A 23,173-nucleotide genomic window follows, 5' to 3' on the forward strand; every position below is an offset into this window, starting at 1 on the left:
TTTTTGTGTCTCACAAAAAATTCCCCTTTGTTGCACATAATAAGAAACGGAGGTAGTATCATATTCCAGATTCATTAAATGGCTAACTAGGTGTTGCACTCGGATCCACTTAAACTTTGTGTACCGGGAAATTTGCTACCATTTGGTTCTTCTATTATTTTATCTCATTTTATTTTTATTCCCTTTTTCATTTCTATCATACATAATGCCTTGAATTATCTGTATGTTCACAACCTGAGGATCATTATACATTACACTTTAAGCTGTATGTTCACAACCTGAGGTTCGTTATACATTACACTTTAATGCCTTGAATTGTCTGTATGTTCACAACCATCAGTGTCATAGTTTGAAAAGAAGCTTGCCTGATATTTAAGCTGTTAAGGACAACCTTTAATGATTTTGCTTGGCCTGCCTCTTAAATTACCCTATGTCAAATCAAGCATTGTATCTAAGTTTAACCTTTTCACAAGTCTATTAGTTTAGCAGTGGTTTTAATCTTTTTAATCTTCTTCAAGCGGACACTAGCTATAGTAACATCACAAATTAATGTACACTGACTGCACTAGAATTGTGGTCCGTATTATCCATCACAATTACATGACAAAGTTTGACTGACAAGGATGATTATGACAAAAAGGTAGCATGCAGAAGAACCCTAGCTAATACTTAGTTGCTGATAATCACAATTGCACACATTAGTAAATAGTAATTGTTTAGCCTCAACTATTAAACTTTTGTTTGTGAACAGGAAAACAGTTTTATTTACATTATATATGACATACAGTGAGGTTCATTTTCCTTTGTCTCTTCTTTGTCTTTGTTACTGGCTTATTCCTTACAGATGGGTGAGTTGATATCTGTCTACGGAATCATAACGAGATGATTGTATCGGAATCTGATCTGAAAAATGATAGATTGTAAATCATATCAGGTTGAAACCTAAATCAATTAATTATAATACTGAATGTAGAAGGGACAACTATCTAAATCCTGTTAGATTTCCATGTAACCAGAATAAACGTCATATAAAAGCGAATTTTGTTACTTATTGTTTCCTAAGATGAACAATGTTACTATGTTGGCAACTTAGCATTGAGCTCTGCTGCTAAAGTTCTTAGCTTTGCCTTGGTTTTTGACCTTACCAAAAACTATTTATGATCTTAAGTGGCTTCGTTGAAGGGAGCAATGGGTGGGCTCCTGCCAACTCTGTTTTACTCAAAGTGTTCATATTGTTGTTTGACATTTAGTACAACTAAATGCTCACTCTCTTTCATTTGCTTAGTGCTATATGGTTACCTACTGAGCTACAGCATTTTGGGCATGCTAGATAAATAAATTGTTCTGCATATATTTTGCATCATGTGTAGTAGGAAAACAAACTTTTTTTTTCCAACTGTCTGGATGCTAACCAAATTCCTATTTTAAAAGTTGATTAAACTCCTTTCAGATGCATCCTACATAGCTAAACTAATGAATTCTTCATTGTTAAGAGGGCCATTTTATTATTATGTAGCCAATATTTTTTCTACATGTCCTTATTTTCGGTAGGTGTATTCTGTTTTTCATTTCTCATTTTTTTTCTCCTTTGTGTTAGTGTGTTTATAGTAATTGCATAATCTTATGATACTAATTAAGCTTCTTCAGTAGTTTATCCCTTCCTAAGAACCCAAATATTACTGTTGAGACTTGAGAGAACTTGAACTTCATCCTCTCTTTTTGTCACGCAACCACCACTTCCTTTTATTAACAGTGCACAACCACCACTAGAGGGTGTTGGTGGATGGTTAGATACTTAGATAATATATTCTCAAACAGAAACAATCCAGGATTCTTTTTCAACTCAAACCCATCATATTGTCATTTAATTCCTGATTCTTGCTTGAGCAGCACCTCAATCTTTCTAACTCCTCTTCCCAGTTTCTCTCTAGAGCCAAATATGGGTTCAATTTATGAAACAGACAACTATATGTCTATATCTTATCCATTCCTTGTCCCTCAGTTTCACCGTTGCAAAAAGTCCTAGTACATTTGTGAGAAATCTTTCATCTTGCTATTCTATTACTCTCCTAGACGACTCTAGAAGCTGTAATCCTTTGGTTCAGACAAGCCAAGTTCATAGCTATTTTCACTTGGATTTACTTTTTCCTAATAATTCCTTAAACTACTTTACATATGGATCAATACATGCTGATTAATTGTTTGTTTTATTAAAGTAGCCAATAATCTAGCAACCAAGCTGTTGACATTAAATATGTTTAACTTACCATGGTCAGACATAAATCACTGCTTTTCGTTGTTTTAGAATGAAATGAATGAAATCTTGCATCCTGAGAAATATTTTGGGTCTAATTCCTTTAATGATAGCCCAAATAACATAGATGCTTTGTGGCACAGGTTCTACCAATCAGCATAACTGCTGTATCATTAGTTAGCTGAATGGGCATACCATCTCAAAGGCTCATGCTGGAGAGAAGTGATTTTTATGTAAGACTGATATTTTGATGTAGTGAAAGGCACCTGAAGGAGATTTACGAACTAGGAAGAGTAATTTCACCAATGAAGACTGTGTAACATGTTAATCAGTACTGGCATGCAACCACGTGAGATGACTGGAGTTACCATGCCTAGAAAAAGAAGTTGGAGGTGCTAAAGATCACCCCTAACTGTCTTAGCAACCACGTGATTTGACTGGAGTTTGCATCTGCTCTGGCTCTTGGATAACAAGGCTTTGGCAATTATTCGATGAATACCTTTTGATAGTAAGTTTAATTTTATATATTATGACATGGAGTGTATGTGAAGAGATTTTGGGAGTAAGGTGTAGAGGTCTTATTCATTTTCTTCTATTTTTTCTCACATGCTGAAATGTGTTGTACTTTTCTCACTTTTTTTAATGGTAAGGGGACACCTATTTCAATGACAATGATGTAAGCCAGGGTTTTGGTGTTTTCAGGTGGGGGTTTAGCCACTGCTCTCGGACCTACATGCATGTCAAGTTCTTGAGTTCAGACATGAATAGATCCTTAGTAGATTTTATTTGTAGTTTTTGATAATGTAGTCAGATTCATTTTCAGCTCATCTTCACTCAAGGTCTACTTGAAGTCTTGAAGCCCTTGAGAAGATCTGAAAGTGTTACAGTGTCTTTTTCTATGGGGTATTTTGCTTTTTTTTTTTTTTTTTTTTTGGTTAAATTGATTTTGAAGTTTTCTACTTCAGGATTTTAGTAGTGGTATTGTTAGACTGATGATAAGGATAAGTTGGTGCTTTGATGGAGTCTTCTTAAGAAGCATTCATCATTGCTTATGATATACTTTGTATAAGATAACTTACAAAAATATTTAGTTTCTACAATTAAGTAGTATTCTTGTTTCTCTTTGATGTTTGTTTGCATAACTTGTTATAAATCTTCAAGTTGCTGCTGTTACCTGTTTGGTACGTTTTGCTTTTGAAAGTTTTTTGTCTGTGAGATTTCTATGGGTATAATGATATATGTTAAGGTTGTCTTAATCAAATGGTGGCTACTTATCATGGATTAAGGCTTTGATTGATCGGCTACTACTTATCAGTCATTGGCTACTACTTATCAGTCGTAGCCACTAATAAAAAGCCTAAATCCTATTTTTCAAAAAAAAAAAAAAAGCCTAAATCCTAGATATCAATGTACAATAATGATATGATTTTGATCAAGTGTAGAACCTGTAGATCCTGTTAATTGCAATGATACTTTTTGCCACAATAATTACTATAATACACATGTATAATGTTATGTGCGATAGCAGGAAATCTCTGACAGTGAAGGCATAGCAGGAGCTTAGTAAGAAATTCGATGAACAGAGTTCACACAGAGATAAAAGTTTCGCTTTATATCCAATAGACAGCTGAGATATTTAGTGCCTTAAAATCTAATACAGGAAACACTTGGGAAACCTAGTTACTACAATAGTCTAACAAGTTACTACTAACAAGTACAAATACATTCAGAACTTATCACTTAGTTCATAACATAGCAGTTCGGGACCTGAATTAGTATGTCAGAACCGATTTTTGTACCAGTATACACCTTTCTGCTGCAAATCATCGTCTGGCTCGACATACAAACACTCCTTAGCCTCCCTCCATAATGCTTTGTAGAATGGTGTCCCATCAAACTGGTAATAGTCCCCAAGAATAGGCTTGATTGCTTTGGTTGCTTCCATTGCATGGTAATGAGGCATAGTAGAGAACAAATGATGAGCAACATGAGTATCTGTTATATTATGGAAAACCTTGTTTAATACCCCATAATCGCGATCCATAGTGGACAATGCCCCCTTCAGCCAATCCCACTCTGATGAGTCGTAGTGGGGTAATGCCGGGTGCGTATGCTGGAGGTAAGTTATGGTGACAAGGAAGCCGTTGACAACCAAAAGTGGGACGCCGTACATGCAAATCAACCAAACTAGACCTTTAGTCATAGCAACCTTGTATAGGAGAAACAGCACCCCTAGTACACCCAAATCAGATACAAAAACTTGAGTCCTCTCCCGGGTTGAGAAAATGGGCCCACTTGGGTCAAAATGGCAAGCGAACCGGTCATAAGGACGACCGGATGCATTGAAGAGCAAGTACAAGGGCCAACCCAATGCTAGTGTGACTATAAGTGATACCATACGGCCCGGTGGGTTGTTCATGTATTTGGAGTACCATGAGATTTGAGACTTAGGCTTGGGCACAAACACTTCATCCCTGTCCAACGAGCCGGTGTTGGAGTGGTGGCGACGGTGGCTATACTTCCAAGAAAAGTATGGGACCAAAAGAAGGGAATGAAAGATTAGGCCCACGGTATCATCAACCCATTGGTAGTCACTAAAAGCATGGTGTCCACATTCATGGGCTACGACCCAAACACCTGTGAGGATAAAGCCTTGCACAGCCCAATATATGGGCCAGCCCAACAAAGGCAGAGGATAAGCTAGACTTGGAATAACATAAGAGGCAATGAAGTAGAAAAGGCAGGCTAGTGTAAGGTCATACACTAGATAGGTGAAGGATTTTAAGAGTGAACGTTGGAAACAATGTGGTGGGATTGCTTGCTTAAGTTGGCCTAATGTGAAGGGTGGTTTCGAGTTTGGGGCACGGCGAATAGCTACTCCGCCTCCTCCGTTTCTTTCTCCCACTCGCGACTTTATGCTTGTGGCTTTCCTTTGCCCACCGGAACCCATTGCTAGCTACTCTTCAAAATCTTCCAACTGCATAGACATAAACAAAAGGAGATTATAACATACAAGCTTGAATTTCCAAAGATTGGTAAAGTTAAGGCCACTTAAAACATGTTCAAAGTAAACTTGAAGAAAATACAACCACTAGGTTAAAACCTCATTGGATTAATTCGTATTCGTAGTATATTCTTATTTTTGTATTTTTGTCGATCCAATGTTCAATTAACAACTCACCTTTTTTTAATAGAAGTAGTAAGACAAGGTATTATGGAGTATTTAATACAATGTCTTACGGAGTACACTAAAAAGACCAATTAATACAAGTATTACTATGTGTTTGAATATTAGACATAAATTGAAAACAATTTCCTAGTGCATGTTTGACTAATGTATCACAAACACCAATCCTAAGAAAGGCCTCCTCGATGACACTACTAAAGTCCAATCCTAAGTACTCCGTAACTTGTATCTAAAGTCCAACCACCTGACTCACATTTATTATTCAGCCCTATATCCATTTAGGGCCTGTTCATATTTACTGAACTGAGCTGAACTGAACTAAACTGAATTGATTGAAGCTGAACTGAGCTGAAATGAATATTTTATGTGAGAGGGAAATTAAGAGTTGAACTGAACTGATAGGAACTGAACTGAACTGAACTGATTGGAGCTGAACTAAACTAAACTGAATTGAAATTAAGTAAATGTGAACAGGCCCTTAATAACTCAATTGATGTTAATTAAAGTACCATACTTTCAATTACTCTAGTATTTAGAAGCTAACTACGAGTACTCGGTATTTGTTTTTAGGCCCAAGCGATACCTACCCCGATTATTGCATGAATAACATGTACAACTATACTCTCATTTAGAAAGAACTAGTTTAGTCTTCTTTTGTGAGTAAAATAAGATTAACTTGGGGAAGAAAATAAGAAATAGCATATCACACCATTAAGTTGAAGGTTCAACTTTTAAACAAGATTTTTTACAGATCAATAGAAATGTAGGTGAGACCGTTTCACAGTAATTTAATTTGATATAAGATGATCATATATGATAATTGGATCCTAATCTTTATTAAAGTATTTGAAATCTAACTACTAGTTGGCATAATTAAGAATTAATACAATTAAAAAAAGAAAAAAATACAAATTGGTCAAATTCCATGGTATTAAGGTGTTAGAATATGCCACCTTATTTTTTGGTCACACGATTATTACGACACTTTAGTAGTAGCAGTGTAGGACAGCACGTCAACCTTGCTAATAAAAACAAGAGTTTTAATCACACCAAAGGCGTTCATTAATTAATTTATTTTTTTTTTATTTTTGCTTACAAGAAATTACTATTTAAGGTGTTAGAAATTTAGAATATATCATATCATAAATTAGTTAACCCTCTTCGAACTACCATTACGTGAAATATATGGTACTCGTATATGGTATACGGACTGCGGTTTTCTATCTTTGGCCTAATTTTCGACCGATTCCAATTTTGTTTTGGAAATACTATATAAAGTCCCTAGATTTTAACTTAGCAACTATTTTGTTTTTTGCTGTTTAGAGAGCCACAAGGGCGGGGGTGAGAATCCATCCCAGGATTTTCTAGAACCGGGAGGAAGTTTTAACCACTTGAACTATCCCTCAATTACTCATGATCAAAAGAACTCTCCTTTCGTCTGTTTGTGGTCATAGCTAACTCATTATTTGCGTACTAGTTAAATTGTTGATTTCGTTAATATTTCTTGCTTTTATCTAAACCATGGGTAAGGAGAAAACTTTTTCAAGGAGGGCATTCAACTATTGGATATTAGACTTTTAGCATACAATAGAGTGAAATTAAAGAAAGATGTGGTACAAATAATTAGGCAATAGACTCGAACTAACAAATAAAATCAAATTACCTACCCATTCAACTCGTCTATTTTCTTACTAGATACTAGGATAGACTAATTCTACATGCAACCCTTTTCTAGTTTTGATATTTCTACAATTTTGGTAAAAGATTGTACAATATATTACAAAAAACAAAATTAAAAAGTAAAATTAAAAAATTCTCCTATGAAATTATTATGTTAGTTACGTTGTCTATATATTAACACAATAGTTTCCTTTCTATCTCTCCATTTTTTTTAAAAAAAAATAAAAAACTTTAAGTTTGGTTATTTTTATTAGTCTTTGTTTGGAAGTTTTGTACTCTTTACGTAGGAAGAAAACCGAAAATTTCCAATATAAGTAAATTTTGGAGGATCGAAAACACTGTGTGATAATGAGAATATAAGATGGTGTAAAATTACATGCGAATATGTAATATAAATCGGAAACGTGATGTTATTGGTATGGAGTATATACGTTTTGGTGAGTACATATCGTTAGATCCTCCATAAAAATCCATCTATCCCTCTTCCTATATTGCCTTTGTAATTTTTTTTGTACTAGAAATGAATAAATGAAAATTAATGTCTTAATTATATTTGTAATATATGGAGGATTGAAAAACACTAGTTGATGATTATATTCTATCCGAGTATAATTTCACATCCTCTCATACATTCCTCTTTTATAACTAGGTAAGATTTATACTTATGAATTAGAAGAATAATTGAAGAACATACGACATACTACCTCTGGTTCAATTTACTCGCAACAAAGGAATATTATATGTCTCACAAATAATACCCTTTGTTGCGAGTAAATTGGACCGGAGGTAATATATATCATATAGAAAATAAGAGTTCCATTATAATAATGATACTTTTAAAAAAATGTCTTAAAAAAAGATGATCGATACTTACAAAAAATAATGAAAGAAGTTGTAATAATATAAAAAAAAAAAAAAATTTAAAAATAATGAAAAAGATACAAGAAAATAAAATAAATTGCTTATGGTTTCAACAAATTCAAATTCCAAAATAATGACATCAAAAACTTCCAAGCTTAAGGTGATTAGGTGAATATATATAAACATCAAGATCTAAAGATGATTTGAACTACAAAATTACTATAAAAAAAGCATATAATAAGGCACATAATGAATAAATGATAATATATGATGAACAAAATGCACAAATTTTATGAGGAAGAAACGATAATATATAAATGTCATACCTCTTTTGTAACAAAAGTATGAACCCAAAATGAGAGTTTCTTCTTCTTCTTTGCTTTTATTTTGAGAAATATTATATTTGAAGGTAAAAAATGATAGTAGTTGTACGAGGGGATGCCCAAGCATTTGCACAAATATATAGTGACCTTCCCAATTCCATAAAATAACTAAGTCCCCTTCCATATGGGAGGTAGGTGGGCCCTATAAATATCACTTCAATCAAGTAAGGATCATTTTATTATTTAGAAAATATCATAATAACTTTATATGACTGTTATTATATTTGGTTCAAATTGGCAAAAAGACATTACAAATCACAAATACAAAGTATATACTCCGTATATTTGTATTTAACTACGAGTAGTAATAAATACAAATCTTTATTGTTAGTTGTAGTATGGGATTGGTTTGATTTACATGCTCTATCACGATCCTTTACCAGAGAGTCTATTAAATTTGAATGTAGCATGGATCTCTTTATAACAAGTACTAAAGGTCTGTTCTCATTAATTGAACTCAGCATAACTGAACTTATTAGAGCTGAACTGAACTGAAATGAATATTTTATAAGCCCAAGATTGATTTATATAATCTATGGTCTCTATCAATATGTTGAAACACAAAAATCTATTGTTAGTGAAAGTCAATATGATGGTACGTCCTTGATTATTATTGGGAAATTGGGGGTATAGACAACTGTCCAAATTAAGTTGATAAATACAATATTAATGCTGCTTTAATTCATAGGAGATTAATGCTCACATTACTTGTTAACTTCCAAAAAATATAAGTGGTTGCATGGCATTGCATAGGTTTAATAGAAGACTTAAAATAACCAAACACTCGTCAACAGAAATGGTTATTGCATCTTGCATGTGGCTGCCTATATTGGAATCCACACATGACTTAATAAGTTAATAGTCTTGTGACTGACTTCCCTCAACCCTTGTGCCTCTTCTAATTTGGCATTTCTATCGTTGTTAATGAGACATCAAAAACTTATACTTTTTTGGTATATCGTACTTTGCCATACTACACGTCAGTTTGACATACAGTGGCAAAGACTAAAATTAGTGTTGCGAGTATTAAGAAACAATGGAAGCTAATAAGTGTATAATGTATACTTTCATTACAATTAACTATTCTTTTTTGGAGTCAAAGTTCAGTAAATTTGAACGAGAATTTCCAATTATATATATAAGAAAAAATAAAGATTATAGTTAGTTAGATGCATTCCATTATATATTTTTAAAAAATCAAACTTATATAATTTTTACTATAAAGTAATACACAATTGGTCAACATGTTTATTAGACCCTGTAAAATAGCAATTACCGCAAATGTTAAAGGACAAATGGAGTATTTAAGTTCTATGACAAGATACCGAAAATCCGAATTGGAATCTAATAACATATTTAAATATTTTGCATAATTTAAGGTTTTATATATACATTGTAACAAAATAATAATGTAAATATTTAACATGTAGCTTTATCGGTTGCTACGTCATTTTCTCGTTCTCATGGTAAAGAAATGAAAATTGAATTCCATAATATTGTGTTTCGTTGGATTAATGGGCCAAATGAAACTTTTTCTTAATCCAAGTTGTTGATAAGTTTCGTGTAAGCCCAGAAAATCTTAACACCAGTACCAATTAACTTAAGCAAAAACAGCTATCAATTTCATTAGCATTTATGCGTATGTAATTATCAAAAGTCTTTCTCAAATCTCAATAATCTTCCTCTTTATTTAAACATATTACGCACGCAACTTATACAGCCGTACGTAACAATGTGCTAACTATAATAACAATGTGTAGTGTTGTGTTTTTCAATCGAGTTGATAGAGAATTTCAAAGGAAAATTACAAATCGATCAGTGTAATTGAAAGTCATAAAGCTTTGTAATGTTAATTATGTGGTTGAAATTTACAAGTATTTAAGTACTCGTAATTGATAAAGTGATATTAAGTGTTGTACTCTTCAATATTAATGCCTTTGAATTTTGTCATGTGGAAATTTAGATAGATTTTTTTTTTCTTTTGAAGGAATCCAAAATAGACAACATCAAAGAACGGCTTATATAACACCATTTATGCGTGATTTTGTTATACATTTTAAAAACAATTTCAAATTAGAAATTATATTAAAGGCTTATTAGCAATTTTAAGAATTGTATTTATCATTACCTTAAAAGAAAATATAATAATTCTATAGATCCCGTACGAAATAGTATTTTTATTATGATTCTAAATTAATTGTCTTTTGAAGACAGACAAGTAAATACAGCGACGAATTTTGCCCGTTTGTCAAATCCTATGAACGTGGTTGCTTTGTTAGTTTGTTACAATGTTGTAATCTTTTTCTCTTATAAGACTAGCCATAAGAGCGTTCATTAATTCACACAATAGTACATAGCATGTAGCAAGAGTTGAACAACCTACGTGATAATCAATGGGTGTATTATGAGCCTCCATGCCGAGGCCGTAGAGAAGCTGTAAATCAGACCTAGACCTAGATCCATTGGGTCTAGGGGGTCTCGGGTCTAGGTCTAATTACAATTTTTTATCACTCAACCGTGAGGAATTTCATCAATGGTATGGAATAGATTCCTTTCACCTGAATCCCTTTTTTTACAGACCTCATAAACTGATTAATTTCTTAATTGATTATCTTAGGTAGATTATTTTACTAATACAATGTACTTATTGTTGTTAGCCTTGTTACAAGCTTACTGTTGTATGTAATTGTACAGCTTGCAGCCCTAAATCTATTGGATTATAAATTTTGCTCTCTTTGCTATTTAGCCTAACCCAAAATTTGACTTTTTGGGCTTGTACATATGTACAATACTACAAATCTACAATAGGCCAATAGCTATGTTTTACAAAGGTTTCAAGAGATTGCAAATTATCCATCAAAATCATCACAAATGTACAATAGCTCAAAAAGATGTAAATGTGACAGTACAAAACTGAGTAATTGAATTTTGACACAAAAGGCAAAAAAATAGTTATTAGGAAGCTTGAGGAGTGAGGCATGTCAACTATCAAGCATTGCAATATAAACGTCACCAACAAAGACTTAAAAAGTGCACGGTACACACAAATAAACGAGCTTTTAATTGAGAGCAAGTAACGTCACGAATTAAGAGTGCAGGATACACACAAATTAGACTAGCTAGGGCAGCTACTTCTTGCACGGGGGTAATCCCGGCGCATCGCAAAGGCACTTGTTATTGGTAAAACCATCAGGGCTAAACTGCTTTAGACGTCGGCCTTTGGGGAACTTACCACATAGCTCGTTGTTGCAAAAATTGACATATCTCAGTTGTCGCAGTTGACCGAGACGTTTAGGAAGAGATCCATATATTTGGTTGTAAGACATGTCGATATAGTTCAACCTCCAGGGTAGGTCGACATAGCTGAAATTAAACTTGAAAAGATTCTGCCTTAGAATGACTCGCTCCAATGGTTTATCACTTGTGAAAAAAAATGATGCATCTCCTGTAAATTGATTGAGGGATAATTCTAACTGGCTAATATTTGCTTGACCCAACGACTTTGGGATTGGACCAGATAACCCATTTGTGTCAAGTCTTAATATTGAAAGTCTACTTTGAAACGACCCAAAACTTTCAGGTATTGAACCACTTAGCTTGAGTCTGAAATAATGTACACAACAACACGATTAAAATTGATAAATATCGTGTTACAAATGAACAAATCTAATATATATATAAAGTGGAGTTTTTTCCCAAGTTTATAGAAAGCCACATAGGATTTAATTTTCTTAGCGCGCCATGTAAGATTATAAATTTTAATCGTAGCCAATCAAATAAGAGATTAATATTTTATTTTAGAATTAAATAATTCAAATGATACATAAGCAAAATTAGCGAATAAGATTTTTAAGTTTAATCTAATTAAATATAAATTATTATCTATTGATATAAGGAATTTTATCTAAATATGTAACAAATTTTAGCATATAAATAAAATTAAAAAAAAAATATTTTAAAAATTCAAACAAATCGTGCATCACATGGGGAGGCCGACCCGGTTGATCAGCCTGATTAACCAATTCTTGTTAATTGGCTGCATTTGTGGGCCCCACTTGCCAGACAAATTGACGGAGATTAAGTCTCATTTTTTTTTTACAATTTTTTTTTTGTTTTTTAACCCATCTTCTCCAATCTTCCACCGGTAGCGAGCACCACCATAGCCACCATCTGGTCCACCACCATCACATCGACTACCATCGGAACCCCTTCACAGCCACCACCATCACATCGACTACCATCTGAAACCCATCACGCACCACCATCTCTCCTCTTTCCGCAGATCAAACCCACAAAGGCCTTCCACATCCTCATCTTCTTGCCGTCGTCCTCCTCTTCTTCCTCAACAATGGAAGCTTCGCGGCGAATCAAAAAGACACCCTACTAGAAAAGAGTGTAAATTAGGGCCATATCAACCCCTTAGGAAAAAATTTTCATTCGCAGCAGCATTTTGAACTACCATAGGCGGTGGTGGCGCGGAGGAAGAAGTGGGTTTTTGGGTTTTGGTTTCTGACATGGAGGAAGATTTGGGTTTCTTACTTTCTGGTTTTGGTTTTGTGAAGGATGGGAATGAGTTAACGACGTTATCCCAACGTTTGCCAAGTTATGTGTGCATTGACAAGAGTACCCTTACTATTATGTATGAAAAGACAAAATTAACCCATGATTTACACAAGCTGTAAATCAGCCTGATAAACAAGAATTTCCTCTCACACGGGCTTCATCTAGTAATATATAAAAACTTTTTACTACCTCCGTTTCTTATTATTTGTAACAAAAAATAATATTTGTGAAACATAAAAATTTATTTGTTGCAAATAATAAGAAACGGCGGTAGTAAATTAATGTATTAACGGTTTCACTAATAATAGAGACACATACCCGCTGAGAATGAGTATTTGAAGGTTGGGAAGGAGCGACAAAGAGGAAGGAATAGTGCCTTGGAAGCCGCACGCAAGAAGCTGAATGGATTGAAGAGTCTTAATCTGGCTTAAGAATTCAGGAATAGGTCCACTGAGGTTAACATTATCCATTGTAATAACCGCGAGATTAGTAAGGTTAACGATGGTGGATGGAATGGAACCAGTAAGGTTTGGCAAGTAATCAAACCCGAGCGTCTCAAGGAATGGAAGATCACCAATAACAGACGGGATAACACCAGAGACATTATTCGCAATTTGAAAATCAACTAGTCCAGAGAGATGGAACCCGGTGATTCGGCCATTGCTTTCGTCGTTACAACTAACAACATCCCAGTTACAGCAGTCATTGCCGTTCCATCCTGAGAAGGGGTACGTGTTGTTGAAGTGATCTTTTATTTGCATTAGCACCTTTTTGTCATTTGGGTCGCATGATGCTCCTTTTACTGCTTCATGCTGGGAATTAAGCAGTAACACTATCAACAAGAGGCTACAATGTTTCATCTTAACTTTGATTTGAGTTTTTTCATATGTCACAAGTATGTATGAGTTGAATAATATATATATATATTGTGCTTGTAGTATATAATCAAAGATGTCAAAAGTGATTGATTTAAGAAAATTAATATCTCGTAAATCACAAACAAATTATTCTTTTGATTATATTCCTAATTTCCTATATGGTGTCATGGGAACATAATCAATTTTTAAGTATGTAACGAAATACAGTACGGTATTACCTTAAATTAAAAGATATTGAAATAATATGATATTGGAAATTTGGAATCTATAAATCATCAAGATTGAGTCATTATGGGTCCAATCAAGTTTGAGTCCTAGAACTATGACTGGCTTCATGTAATTAAATCATCAAATCGGATCAAGTTCTTGTACTTCATAGCTAGATCATTGTAGGGTTTGATCATATTAATTATACCTTTAAATTACTTTACGGGTCGAGTATTGAGTTGATTTTGCCATCTTCAAACCATGTATTATTGCAGAGTAATTATAAGGGTAAAAGTTTTGGGTTTATAATCAAGGGTACTCTATGAGCACTGCTTTGTCTAAACTGAACTTCGTTTGACTGGAAAGATTGTTAAAACATTTGTTATAAACAAAAGTATGACACAACTAACACAAACACATCATCTTCAAAGACTAGTACTGAAAAAAAAGCCCATTCTGCTGTAGTCCTGCACTACTAATGATAGATTAGTTCAATAGCTTACGATTACCAGACGATTTTGGTCACTCGTGATAAGGAATAATATAAACATTACGAGAGTCTAGAGGTAACAGCCGGGAAAAAAGCAGAATACTACTACTTTTAAGACATATCACAAGATTCACAAGCTGCTTTAGGATGTAACAAACCCACAAAAATACCCCAACTATCAAAATGAAAGAAATTTAACAAAACTAAATAAATGTAAGATTATAAACGTACAAATGAAAAAAAAACCTACAGCCTCTGATAGTCATATTGTCTCTGTACCACAGTACTAAAACAACCCACATCCACAGCCTAAACATGCGAGACAGACATACAAAAACCCCAAATTAATTAGGGTGAAAAGGGACAAGTGAGGAGCTATGGATTAAATTGCAGATTTACGCATTTCATCAGCTCCGTGAGCAAAATGGCACCTATCTCCAAATGTGCACGACCCTTTGGTGAAGTTTTCACAAAGCCTTGTCTTGAAATTGCTACCACCGCCAGGTGCACCATGTCCTGTTGACTGCCTGACAGAAGGGCCACCAGAAGCCGCCTTGACATTCCGTATGAGCTCCTCAACCATGGAAGAGGCCTGCTTGATTTGATCAAAGGTGCCCTCGAGTTGAATATTCCTTTTGTTAGAATCAGTCTCATGGTCCCTTATTGAAAGCTTCACCCCAGTAACACGGCATATCTGCTTTGAATTTATCCCACTTTTACCTATGACTGCTCCAGCAAGAGCAGCATCAATGCTGAGTTTGGCTGTAGAAGACTCTCCAAAGTTTGCAGCAGCACCAATACCAGGTGGTGGAGGTTCCATCCTGCCTCCCATCCTACCTGACATGTATCCCATGCCCCGTGGATCTTCATATGATGGAATGGATGGCCTTCCAAGCTGTCGTTCTCCGTGAGCAAAGTGACACTTGTCTCCATATTTACAACCTTCTGGAGAATTAAACTTGTTGCAAATCTTGGTTTTGCCTGATGGTGTGGCTGGACCATCAGAGTATGATGGGGCAACATTTCTGGGTGGAGGAACTGGTGCACCACCAAGGTTCAACATCTGGGAAACAGCCTTGAATCCACCTGGGACATGGTGCAAGAAGTGGCATCCTTCACCAAATGGACAGCCTGACGTGCTGCAAAAGACCCAAATTCGGTTCAGATTCTAATTTTGAAGTATAAAAGGATGGGGTGAAAACAAAGCTAAATATCTTCAAATCTAAGTTCTATTTTTAAAAAAAAAAATTGTGACAGAGGATAATAAATAACAAGGAGACTAATCGTTCTCGTATACAACTGTTGAGGAAACTCCATTTACACAAGCCACTGTGATGAGTCAGCAACAAAATAACACAACACAAACCCAGAAACAAATGAAAAGCATATAACCTAGCAAGCCAACAATGTACAAAATCAAACCCATAATAAGACCCACTTACATGACCAATTTGAACACCAATACCTTCAGCCCTACTCTCACATCCCACATTACACACCCACAAAGATATCATACAACAAGTCTGATACACTGATGATTAAGGATCCAATATATAACCTTGAGATGAAAAAAGAATAACATCAAAACCACAATCTTGGAAAAGATATTCTTCACTTCCCATAAACCTAGATCCCCAACACATTTAACCACATCCAACAACAAATCACAGCTAAACAAATCCAAATGTTTTCCAACTTAACAAAGTTCTAAAGCACTAGTGGCATAGTTACAAACTCCCAAAATCAAAATAACGAGAGACAGCAACCCAATATAAAAAGATCGATCAAAGAAGCAAGTGAGGAAAGAAAGCCTCTGCAATGCATCACAAATATCTCAAACTTGCATCTGAAAAGCAAGAACACTAACAGGAGGAGATTTTACTAAAAGTCACTTAATGCTTGACAACTCGTAGGACGTAATGAGAGAGCCTAGCAACAATGGGTCTGATCAAAACATGGACCTAAAATAATATAGGGAAAGAAATAAAATCTCATTCTACTAAGTCCACAAATCAATAAATCATACGTCCATTAACCAGAATTTTCTTATCCCATCCTATCTCCCCCTTGATTCACAATCAATAGTCGTTTCAAAATACCTATGGAACATTCTATCAGTTTTGAGCACTTTCGCAACACATTATCATAGTGATCCAAACTCATACACACTAAATTAAGAAACAAGAGTAAGATACTCAGGAAGAGCACCAGGACAGCATAGTTGCAGATAATATTTAACTAGTCTATGCACATCATTCCTGCAGGAGCTAAAAATACACTAATTGTGTAACTGCAAACATTATAAAAATTATATGACTTAACATTACATATCAACACATATCAAACGAGACCCAACATAGGTATTATTTCATTATGTGTGATTAGTAAATGATGTCAAATTGAAAAGGGCGAATAGTGCCAAAAGTCAAAAGAGAACAACTAAAAATGAAGGGGGAAGTATTGACACAAACAAACAGGATAAAACAAACCTCGCACAATATGCATCACATAAAACTAAAACCTGATTGTGAAATTAGGCCGCCCTGCCTATCATATTCATATGTGGATGGTACCACTCAAACACCCACCCCCCTTCTATCAGTCTCAACACCACACAGAAAACGCAGAAAAGTAAATAACCAGATGTCAGATTATATGATTAAGTTCAGCACTTCATTAAACTGCTTCTTCTCAGGATATTTAGCCTTGTTGAAACTTATTTAGTCTCAAAAATTGCAGTGAGTACTCCAATAAATTAATAATTTCCATCAGATTATATGATTAAGTTCAGCACTTCGTAAATCTGCTTCTTCTCAGAGTATTTAGCCTTGTTGAAACTTTTTTCATCTCGCAAATTGCATTGAGTAAACCAATGAATTAAGAATTTGAATTTCCATCAAGAGTATTGATTTATTGTAATTTGATTGAAGAGGATGGACCTGTACAAAAACTTAAATACCAATTCATTAGTCTGAGACTGCGTTGCATCACTTTCAAACCTAAATACTCCCTCCATCTCATAATCAAAGACCCTCACACTTTCCGAGATTCCACTTTGACCACTACTCCCTCTCGAAAAATATACTTTATAAAGTTACTCTGAATTTTTAATATAATTCTGATATAATCTTTCATTGAACATATTTTGAGAGAAGTTTGAAGCCAAAGTTCAAGCTCGGAAAGTGCACGTTCCTTAAATTATAAAGGAAAGGAAGTAGATTTTACACATAATTCCATATATCTTCCAGTAGTTTACCGAGTGTATCGAACATTAGTTATCAATATCATCAGAGTCTCTGTTTACTGTGATTATATGATGATATAGAATAAGACCTGTATCACAACTTTGGATGCTGAATTTATTAGTCAATATATAAATTGCACTTACCAACCAATATAAATTGTGTAAAATAACATTATTAATCTATATAGCATATTGTTGAATGTAAGATTTGCATTATATGTAGAATTGTTTTAAATAAGTATTGAGATTTGAACCTGAAAAACTTTGTGCAAGGCTTCGATTTGCTTCCTACACCAGATTGGAAGGACTCCGATTCTGTTGAAGAACATTAATTACTTTTTTTCAGTGAGTTGTATTAATTCATTCTTGAATCTCGACTGTTTACCAATCTTTTTTATATATAATTTCGATTTTTATTCAAGTCTTTCACTCGGTAAATGTTCTGAAGATTTCACGCATTAGCGAACAACAAATCTACGAACTAAAACCCTAGAAAATATCCTAAAATCGCGTAAATCTACAAATTGAGTGAGCAAATCGCAGCAAACAAGTCCAGACTCCAAATCATCACTAAAACTTCAAATAAACCCTAGAATACACAATTAATTTGAAAAAAAAGGTAATTAATAGGAAGAAATTCAACAAACCTGGACGAGATTTCTTGAAGCCGCCATTGCCATTAAGTGAACTTTCATGTCTACCTCTTTTGCGAGGACCACCGAAATCCATTTTCGAACGAAATACGAAGAAATTGAACTACTTTAGCCTGAAGAAAACCCTAATTTGAGGGAAGAAATCGATTGAAAATTGGGGAAGAAGAAGAGTGGAGTAGGCGAAAGAGGAAACCCTAGCGAAGAGAGAGGAGAGAGAAAGTGCGAGGGCGGGTGTTTGGAGAGAGAAAATGAAATCTATAATATAAGTTAAAAGTTTTTTTTCCAACTTTCATTCACAGCACTCCAAATTCCCATCCTTGCAATTCTAGCCTTCCTTTTTTTTTTTTTTTTTTTTTTTGAAAAAAAAAACCAATAACCACCATTTTAACTCATAACTACCCATATCACTTAAAAAAAAAAAAACAATAACCATCATTTTAACTCATAACTACCCATATCACTTAAAAAAAAAAAAAAAAACCCAATACCCACCCTTTATTAACTATCACTGTTACCATTTTTTTTTATCTTAAATATATTACATACTACATATTCCGTGCATGAGCACGGGTACACTCTAGTGAAATGAAAAGAAAAGAAATGATTAGGTGGATGTGAGATTTATTTATTTAGGTTTAAATATGATTTAATTAAATGACACCTGGAAATTGGAGAGGAGGGTCACGTGCAGTAGGTAAGGTGTAAGAGGCGTCATTCATTCATGTACGAGCACTTTCATTTTTTCTCCAGGCTTTTCTTTCTCTGTCTTTTGACTTCTTACTTTTGACTTTTTAAGGAGTACTGATTTCGTATGTAGTCCTGTTCGGCTGAGAATACTTCACTACTATGTTACTCGGACTCTTCATTTCACCTCACGTGTCCGTGTTGGACCCTCAACATTTGGACACGTCGGACATGAATACCCGAGTCCAAGTAATATAGCATCACTATATGCAGTTCGGGTCGAGTCATCCGAAAAGACCCTTATTTTGGGCCAAAATAGCAAGGTTGGTTGGCCTGAAAAGGATCAACTTGTTATGCCAAGGTCCGGCTTGACCCATGTTCAGGTCTTGTCTACGCAAAATCATTCGTTAACCTGTACTGTGTCAAAAAAAAAAAAAAAAGCTTTTGACATGCATTCCCAAATCAATATCATTTTATAAATTACAAAGTACTCCCACCGTCCCCCTTTTAATAGTCCCTTATAGGCAAATTTTAGTCCCAAAATGTTCACCCCATTTGCTTTTTCCAACAACCATAAATATTAATTTTTAATCAAAATTTTCTACAATTTGCAATAAAACCTTGCGCAAATTTAAATTTCTCATGTAAATTTTATTTTTCTATGTACTTTTATTACTTTTTTACATACCCAATGTCAATTTACTTTTCAATGTAATTTTACTATTCTTATTTATATATTAATTCCCGTGAAAAATGCCCATAAGAAACTATCAAAAGGGAACGGAGGGAGCATTTTAAAGTGTTGTGTAACGCCAAGGGAGTTCATTAACAAGATTATTAAAAAAAAAAAAAAAAAAAAGAGGAAGGCTACACCTATATTTACCCGACCCATTTTCAAGTCAATCTTATATCAACCTACATTGATTCAGTGAGACCAGCCTATAACCAAGACTAATCATGTGACTATGGGAGAGTGAGGATCAGAAGAAGCAACAAAACAAACACATTGCTTACTCTAAAATTTTCCCAATAATTCAAAATAATCAGAAGCCTAAAGTTTACCTCAAATTATCATTACTTACTTCTTAAAACTAGATTCACTACAAAATGTTACTCCTCTCTGCACATGAGAATACCTACAGAGTTAGCTAGTTCATCTAAAAACGTAATACTTGGCACCCTTATAAACATGTCACTGCACAAAAAATGCTTCCAAAACTATGCTTGTTAGTTGTTAATTACTATTTGCACTGAATGATCCGGCAGCCATGATCAGATGTTGCTGCTAGAGCTCTGTAACCAAGGTTCCTAATTCACTAGTTTGAGCTTTTGTCGTTGGTGAAGTCGGAATTGCAACTGGAGTAAGATTTGGCACTGTGTCTGCCTGAGACAGAGGAACGCTCACTTGGTACCTATGAGGCATTAGTTCTTCTCCAGTCGGCACTGAATCCGCCATCAGCTGTAATTCATAAACCAATGAACATAAGCATAACACAACGCTAAATATTACTCCTTTTGTTACAGCATGAGTACTTCCTTTAGATGTCAATTCAATTCTACACTCTTTTTAGTTTGAGATGAATTCAATTCTACACTTGTTTAGAGCTCAGCTAATACAATCACAATTTCTGATTTTACAGGGTTGTGAACATAAAGTAGCGTAGTCACATAATCAGCACATACACTGATATACATCTTCGATGAACTTAATTTTTTACTCCAAAATTGTGACATTTACAAGCATTAAAGCCTCAACTCAATGTACAACACTAACAAAACAGATTTGCTAGTAAGAAGAAATCCCCTTACCTTCCAGTCCTTGAAATCAAACCTGAAGACAAAGTGGTTGTATGAAACTTCCTTGGAAGTAACTGAACTCGAGTCAGGAGCATTCTTTGGTGCTGAAAACAGAAGCGATAAGAGTCTTGATCAAAATCAGGAGTAGTGCAAAAGTTAAATGTAAAGATGAGCAAGAACGACGACGACTTACAAACAAGATGAGTTCCATTATCATTGACAGTAATCTGAGCACGCCCATCTTTTACCAAAAAAGACAAAGCAAACAGATTCTCAACAGTCTGTGCGAATGAATTCCTGTTCAGAATCAAGTTTTCAAGGCGGACACTTCTTTTACTCTTCAAGATGTTAAACATGGTTGCCATGTTCTTATCTGTATCCTTTTTGTTATCTGAACCAGAGTTCTCAACCTGATTCACAAGGAGAAAAAAAGTAACCTTTATACTTGTACAAAATATGGAGCGGATTTCTTGAATGAGCCAATAAATCATACTCTATCAATGACTATCACAATGAAATCTTTTCTATAAATGCTACATGAAGTACCAAGGAAGTTCAAGCCCATATTTAATATTCGATTGAACAATCTAATATCATGAAAAATACCCCAAATCATCTTCATAAATAAACATCAACCATAAAGAAGTCCATTGTGAGTAATTAAACCACCCATAAAAGTTAATAAAGCTTTATACCTCTTCAGGCTTAGCAGCACTTCCGGTAAGCCTTGTTCGTTTCTTTCGAACAATAGCCTTTCTTGGCTTCATCTGAGTTTTCATTGGTCCAGTCCTGCCATAAAAACAGACATACCAAACAACCATCAATATAGCTGCAAATCTGCAATCACAAACAAACCCACAAATCATATCCTTGAATCAAATCTTTCGCAAATATAAGTTCAACACATACATTGTAGAACAGCCTCGAGCATTCTTGAAAATGGGGCAGACAAGCACACCAATGGCATCCCATTTGATCGAAGCAAGGTCCTTTTCAACTGTCCTTCCATCAGCAACACCAAACTCGCGAACCAAAGAGGTTATGAAATCAAAAGGGGTTAGCCCATCTTTAGAATATGACCTTGCAGTGGTCACTAAGGTGTTGGCCATGTCAAGAAGTGTCTCCGCATCTGTTACTTGCTCTCTTGTAGTTGACACTAAAAAATCCCAAGCAAATTAAACCAACAAATTTAGTCACAAAGTATTCATCAAATGTTATAACAGGACAAATAGCATGTATGGTTATGCACAAGTCAAGCTAGCAAAAAATTACCCTCTTCTTTTCAACTCTTTTTTTATGACAACCAATGTCAATGTGGTTAAGACTAGCACAGTATGTGAATAATGTGGTACAAATAATACGACCAATACACATAGCAAAGTACGTACAATAGTACTTAAGCCAAAATATAGTCAAAGTACTCCAACACATACATTCATTTTATATATACATTCATACTGTCATACACGTAGTCATGTAGCGAAATAATTAAGCCTAAAAAAGTACTCCTTACACGTACAATCACTTATCTAATTATCTAAGCAAGATTATGTTATAAAAATACTTAATAAGTTAATATGTATCAAACAAAGTACATAGATCAGCAAAAATTTAAACACGAGAAACAAAATACTTCGTACTCCGTAAGTATGCTCAATTAAATTGTAAATTTTCACAAGACAACAAATACAGAGTAAAATTACTAGTCCTGCACCTACATTATACACAAATAATAATCATACCTAGTTCAATTTCTGTATAACAATAACAAAATTATTTCAATTGTAACGTCATTAAAAAAAATATAAAAATAAATAAATTTACCAGTATCATATAAATCGTCAACTTCTTTAATAATTCTCTGGAACTTATTCGAATCTCCTTTGCATAATTCTTCCTTCTCCTCTGCAAATAGTTCACATATAAATAAATAACTAAATAAAAAAATTCTTTAAACTAAACAAATAAATAACATGATTTTAAATTTTTCACCATGAATGAGATTTTTGTAGTAGACGTATTGAGACCGGATAACTCGCCGGTCAACCGCCGGTTTCTGAACCGGTTCCTCGCCGCCGCCACGTGGCCGATCAGAACGGCGTCGTTTCGGTGGTAGTACTTGAAAGTGGTCGGTTTGGTTCACTTTCTCGGCTTTAACTGACCGGAATTCTGGATGATCAACGGCCATGTTTTGCACTCGTTTTCCCATTAAACTTGATTAATCAAGTAATAATGAAAAATTAAATCAATAATTAACAAAATAAAGAAAATTGGAGGGAATTTATAGAGGAA

At 34.4% G+C, this 23,173-nt stretch overlaps 4 protein-coding genes across 4 annotated transcripts; all 4 read right to left on the minus strand.

Annotated features, from left to right (window-relative positions):
* Positions 1–3,858: 3,858 nt before the first annotated feature.
* Positions 3,859–8,417, minus strand: LOC145605258 (delta(12)-acyl-lipid-desaturase-like). The gene is made up of 2 exons (XM_081661303.1): positions 8,309–8,417; positions 3,859–5,231 (listed from the first exon to the last, which is right to left on the minus strand). The coding sequence occupies exon 2, from the start codon at positions 5,202–5,204 to the stop codon at positions 4,035–4,037; it is 1,170 nt and encodes a 389-aa protein (XP_081517429.1). The 5' UTR covers positions 5,205–5,231; positions 8,309–8,417; the 3' UTR covers positions 3,859–4,034.
* A 3,076-nt stretch (positions 8,418–11,493) lies between these two features.
* Positions 11,494–13,788, minus strand: LOC145606173 (polygalacturonase inhibitor-like). Its single transcript, XM_081662222.1, has 3 exons — positions 13,247–13,788; positions 12,487–12,573; positions 11,494–11,968 (listed from the first exon to the last, which is right to left on the minus strand). The coding sequence occupies exons 1-3, from the start codon at positions 13,786–13,788 to the stop codon at positions 11,494–11,496; spliced, it is 1,104 nt and encodes a 367-aa protein (XP_081518348.1).
* An 882-nt stretch (positions 13,789–14,670) lies between these two features.
* LOC145604576 (zinc finger CCCH domain-containing protein 14-like) lies at positions 14,671–18,671 on the minus strand. Its single transcript, XM_081660463.1, has 3 exons — positions 18,395–18,671; positions 18,002–18,062; positions 14,671–15,642 (listed from the first exon to the last, which is right to left on the minus strand). Exons 1-3 carry the CDS (start codon positions 18,474–18,476, stop codon positions 14,886–14,888), a joined length of 900 nt encoding a protein of 299 aa, XP_081516589.1. The 5' UTR covers positions 18,477–18,671; the 3' UTR covers positions 14,671–14,885.
* Positions 18,672–20,064: 1,393 nt separating this feature from the next.
* Positions 20,065–23,124, minus strand: LOC145605863 (non-structural maintenance of chromosomes element 4 homolog A-like). The gene is made up of 7 exons (XM_081661926.1): positions 22,874–23,124; positions 22,706–22,786; positions 21,791–22,037; positions 21,577–21,670; positions 21,075–21,291; positions 20,894–20,985; positions 20,065–20,543 (listed from the first exon to the last, which is right to left on the minus strand). The coding sequence occupies exons 1-7, from the start codon at positions 23,088–23,090 to the stop codon at positions 20,370–20,372; spliced, it is 1,122 nt and encodes a 373-aa protein (XP_081518052.1). The 5' UTR covers positions 23,091–23,124; the 3' UTR covers positions 20,065–20,369.
* Between the last annotated feature and the right edge of the window lie 49 nt (positions 23,125–23,173).

Source organism: Chenopodium album, chromosome 22, assembly GCF_948465745.1.
Source record: "Chenopodium album chromosome 22, dcCheAlbu1.1, whole genome shotgun sequence".
Classification (NCBI taxonomy): Eukaryota; Viridiplantae; Streptophyta; class Magnoliopsida; order Caryophyllales; family Amaranthaceae; genus Chenopodium; species Chenopodium album.

Coding starts and splice junctions, on each gene's coding strand:
- LOC145606173 (XM_081662222.1), bottom strand. CDS start 13,788: ATGAAACATTGTAGCCTCTTGTTGATAGTGTTACTGCTTAATTCCCAG. Junction 12,574..13,246: donor CAAATACTCATTCTCAGCGG/GTATGTGTCTCT, acceptor GTGGCTGTGAAG/GGGTTCCGATGGTAGTCGAT. Junction 11,969..12,486: donor TGGAAGATTGGAGAAGATGG/GTTAAAAAACAA, acceptor ACATTATTTCAG/ACTCAAGCTAAGTGGTTCAA.
- LOC145605863 (XM_081661926.1), bottom strand. CDS start 23,090: ATGGGAAAACGAGTGCAAAACATGGCCGTTGATCATCCAGAATTCCGG. Junction 22,787..22,873: donor CTACAAAAATCTCATTCATG/GTGAAAAATTTA, acceptor AACTATTTGCAG/AGGAGAAGGAAGAATTATGC. Junction 20,986..21,074: donor TAATGGAACTCATCTTGTTT/GTAAGTCGTCGT, acceptor TTCTGTTTTCAG/CACCAAAGAATGCTCCTGAC.
- LOC145605258 (XM_081661303.1), bottom strand. CDS start 5,204: ATGGGTTCCGGTGGGCAAAGGAAAGCCACAAGCATAAAGTCGCGAGTG.
- LOC145604576 (XM_081660463.1), bottom strand. CDS start 18,476: ATGGATTTCGGTGGTCCTCGCAAAAGAGGTAGACATGAAAGTTCACTT. Junction 18,063..18,394: donor CTTCAAGAAATCTCGTCCAG/GTTTGTTGAATT, acceptor GTTCTTCAACAG/AATCGGAGTCCTTCCAATCT. Junction 15,643..18,001: donor CCTTGCACAAAGTTTTTCAG/GTTCAAATCTCA, acceptor GGTCTTTTGCAG/CACGTCAGGCTGTCCATTTG.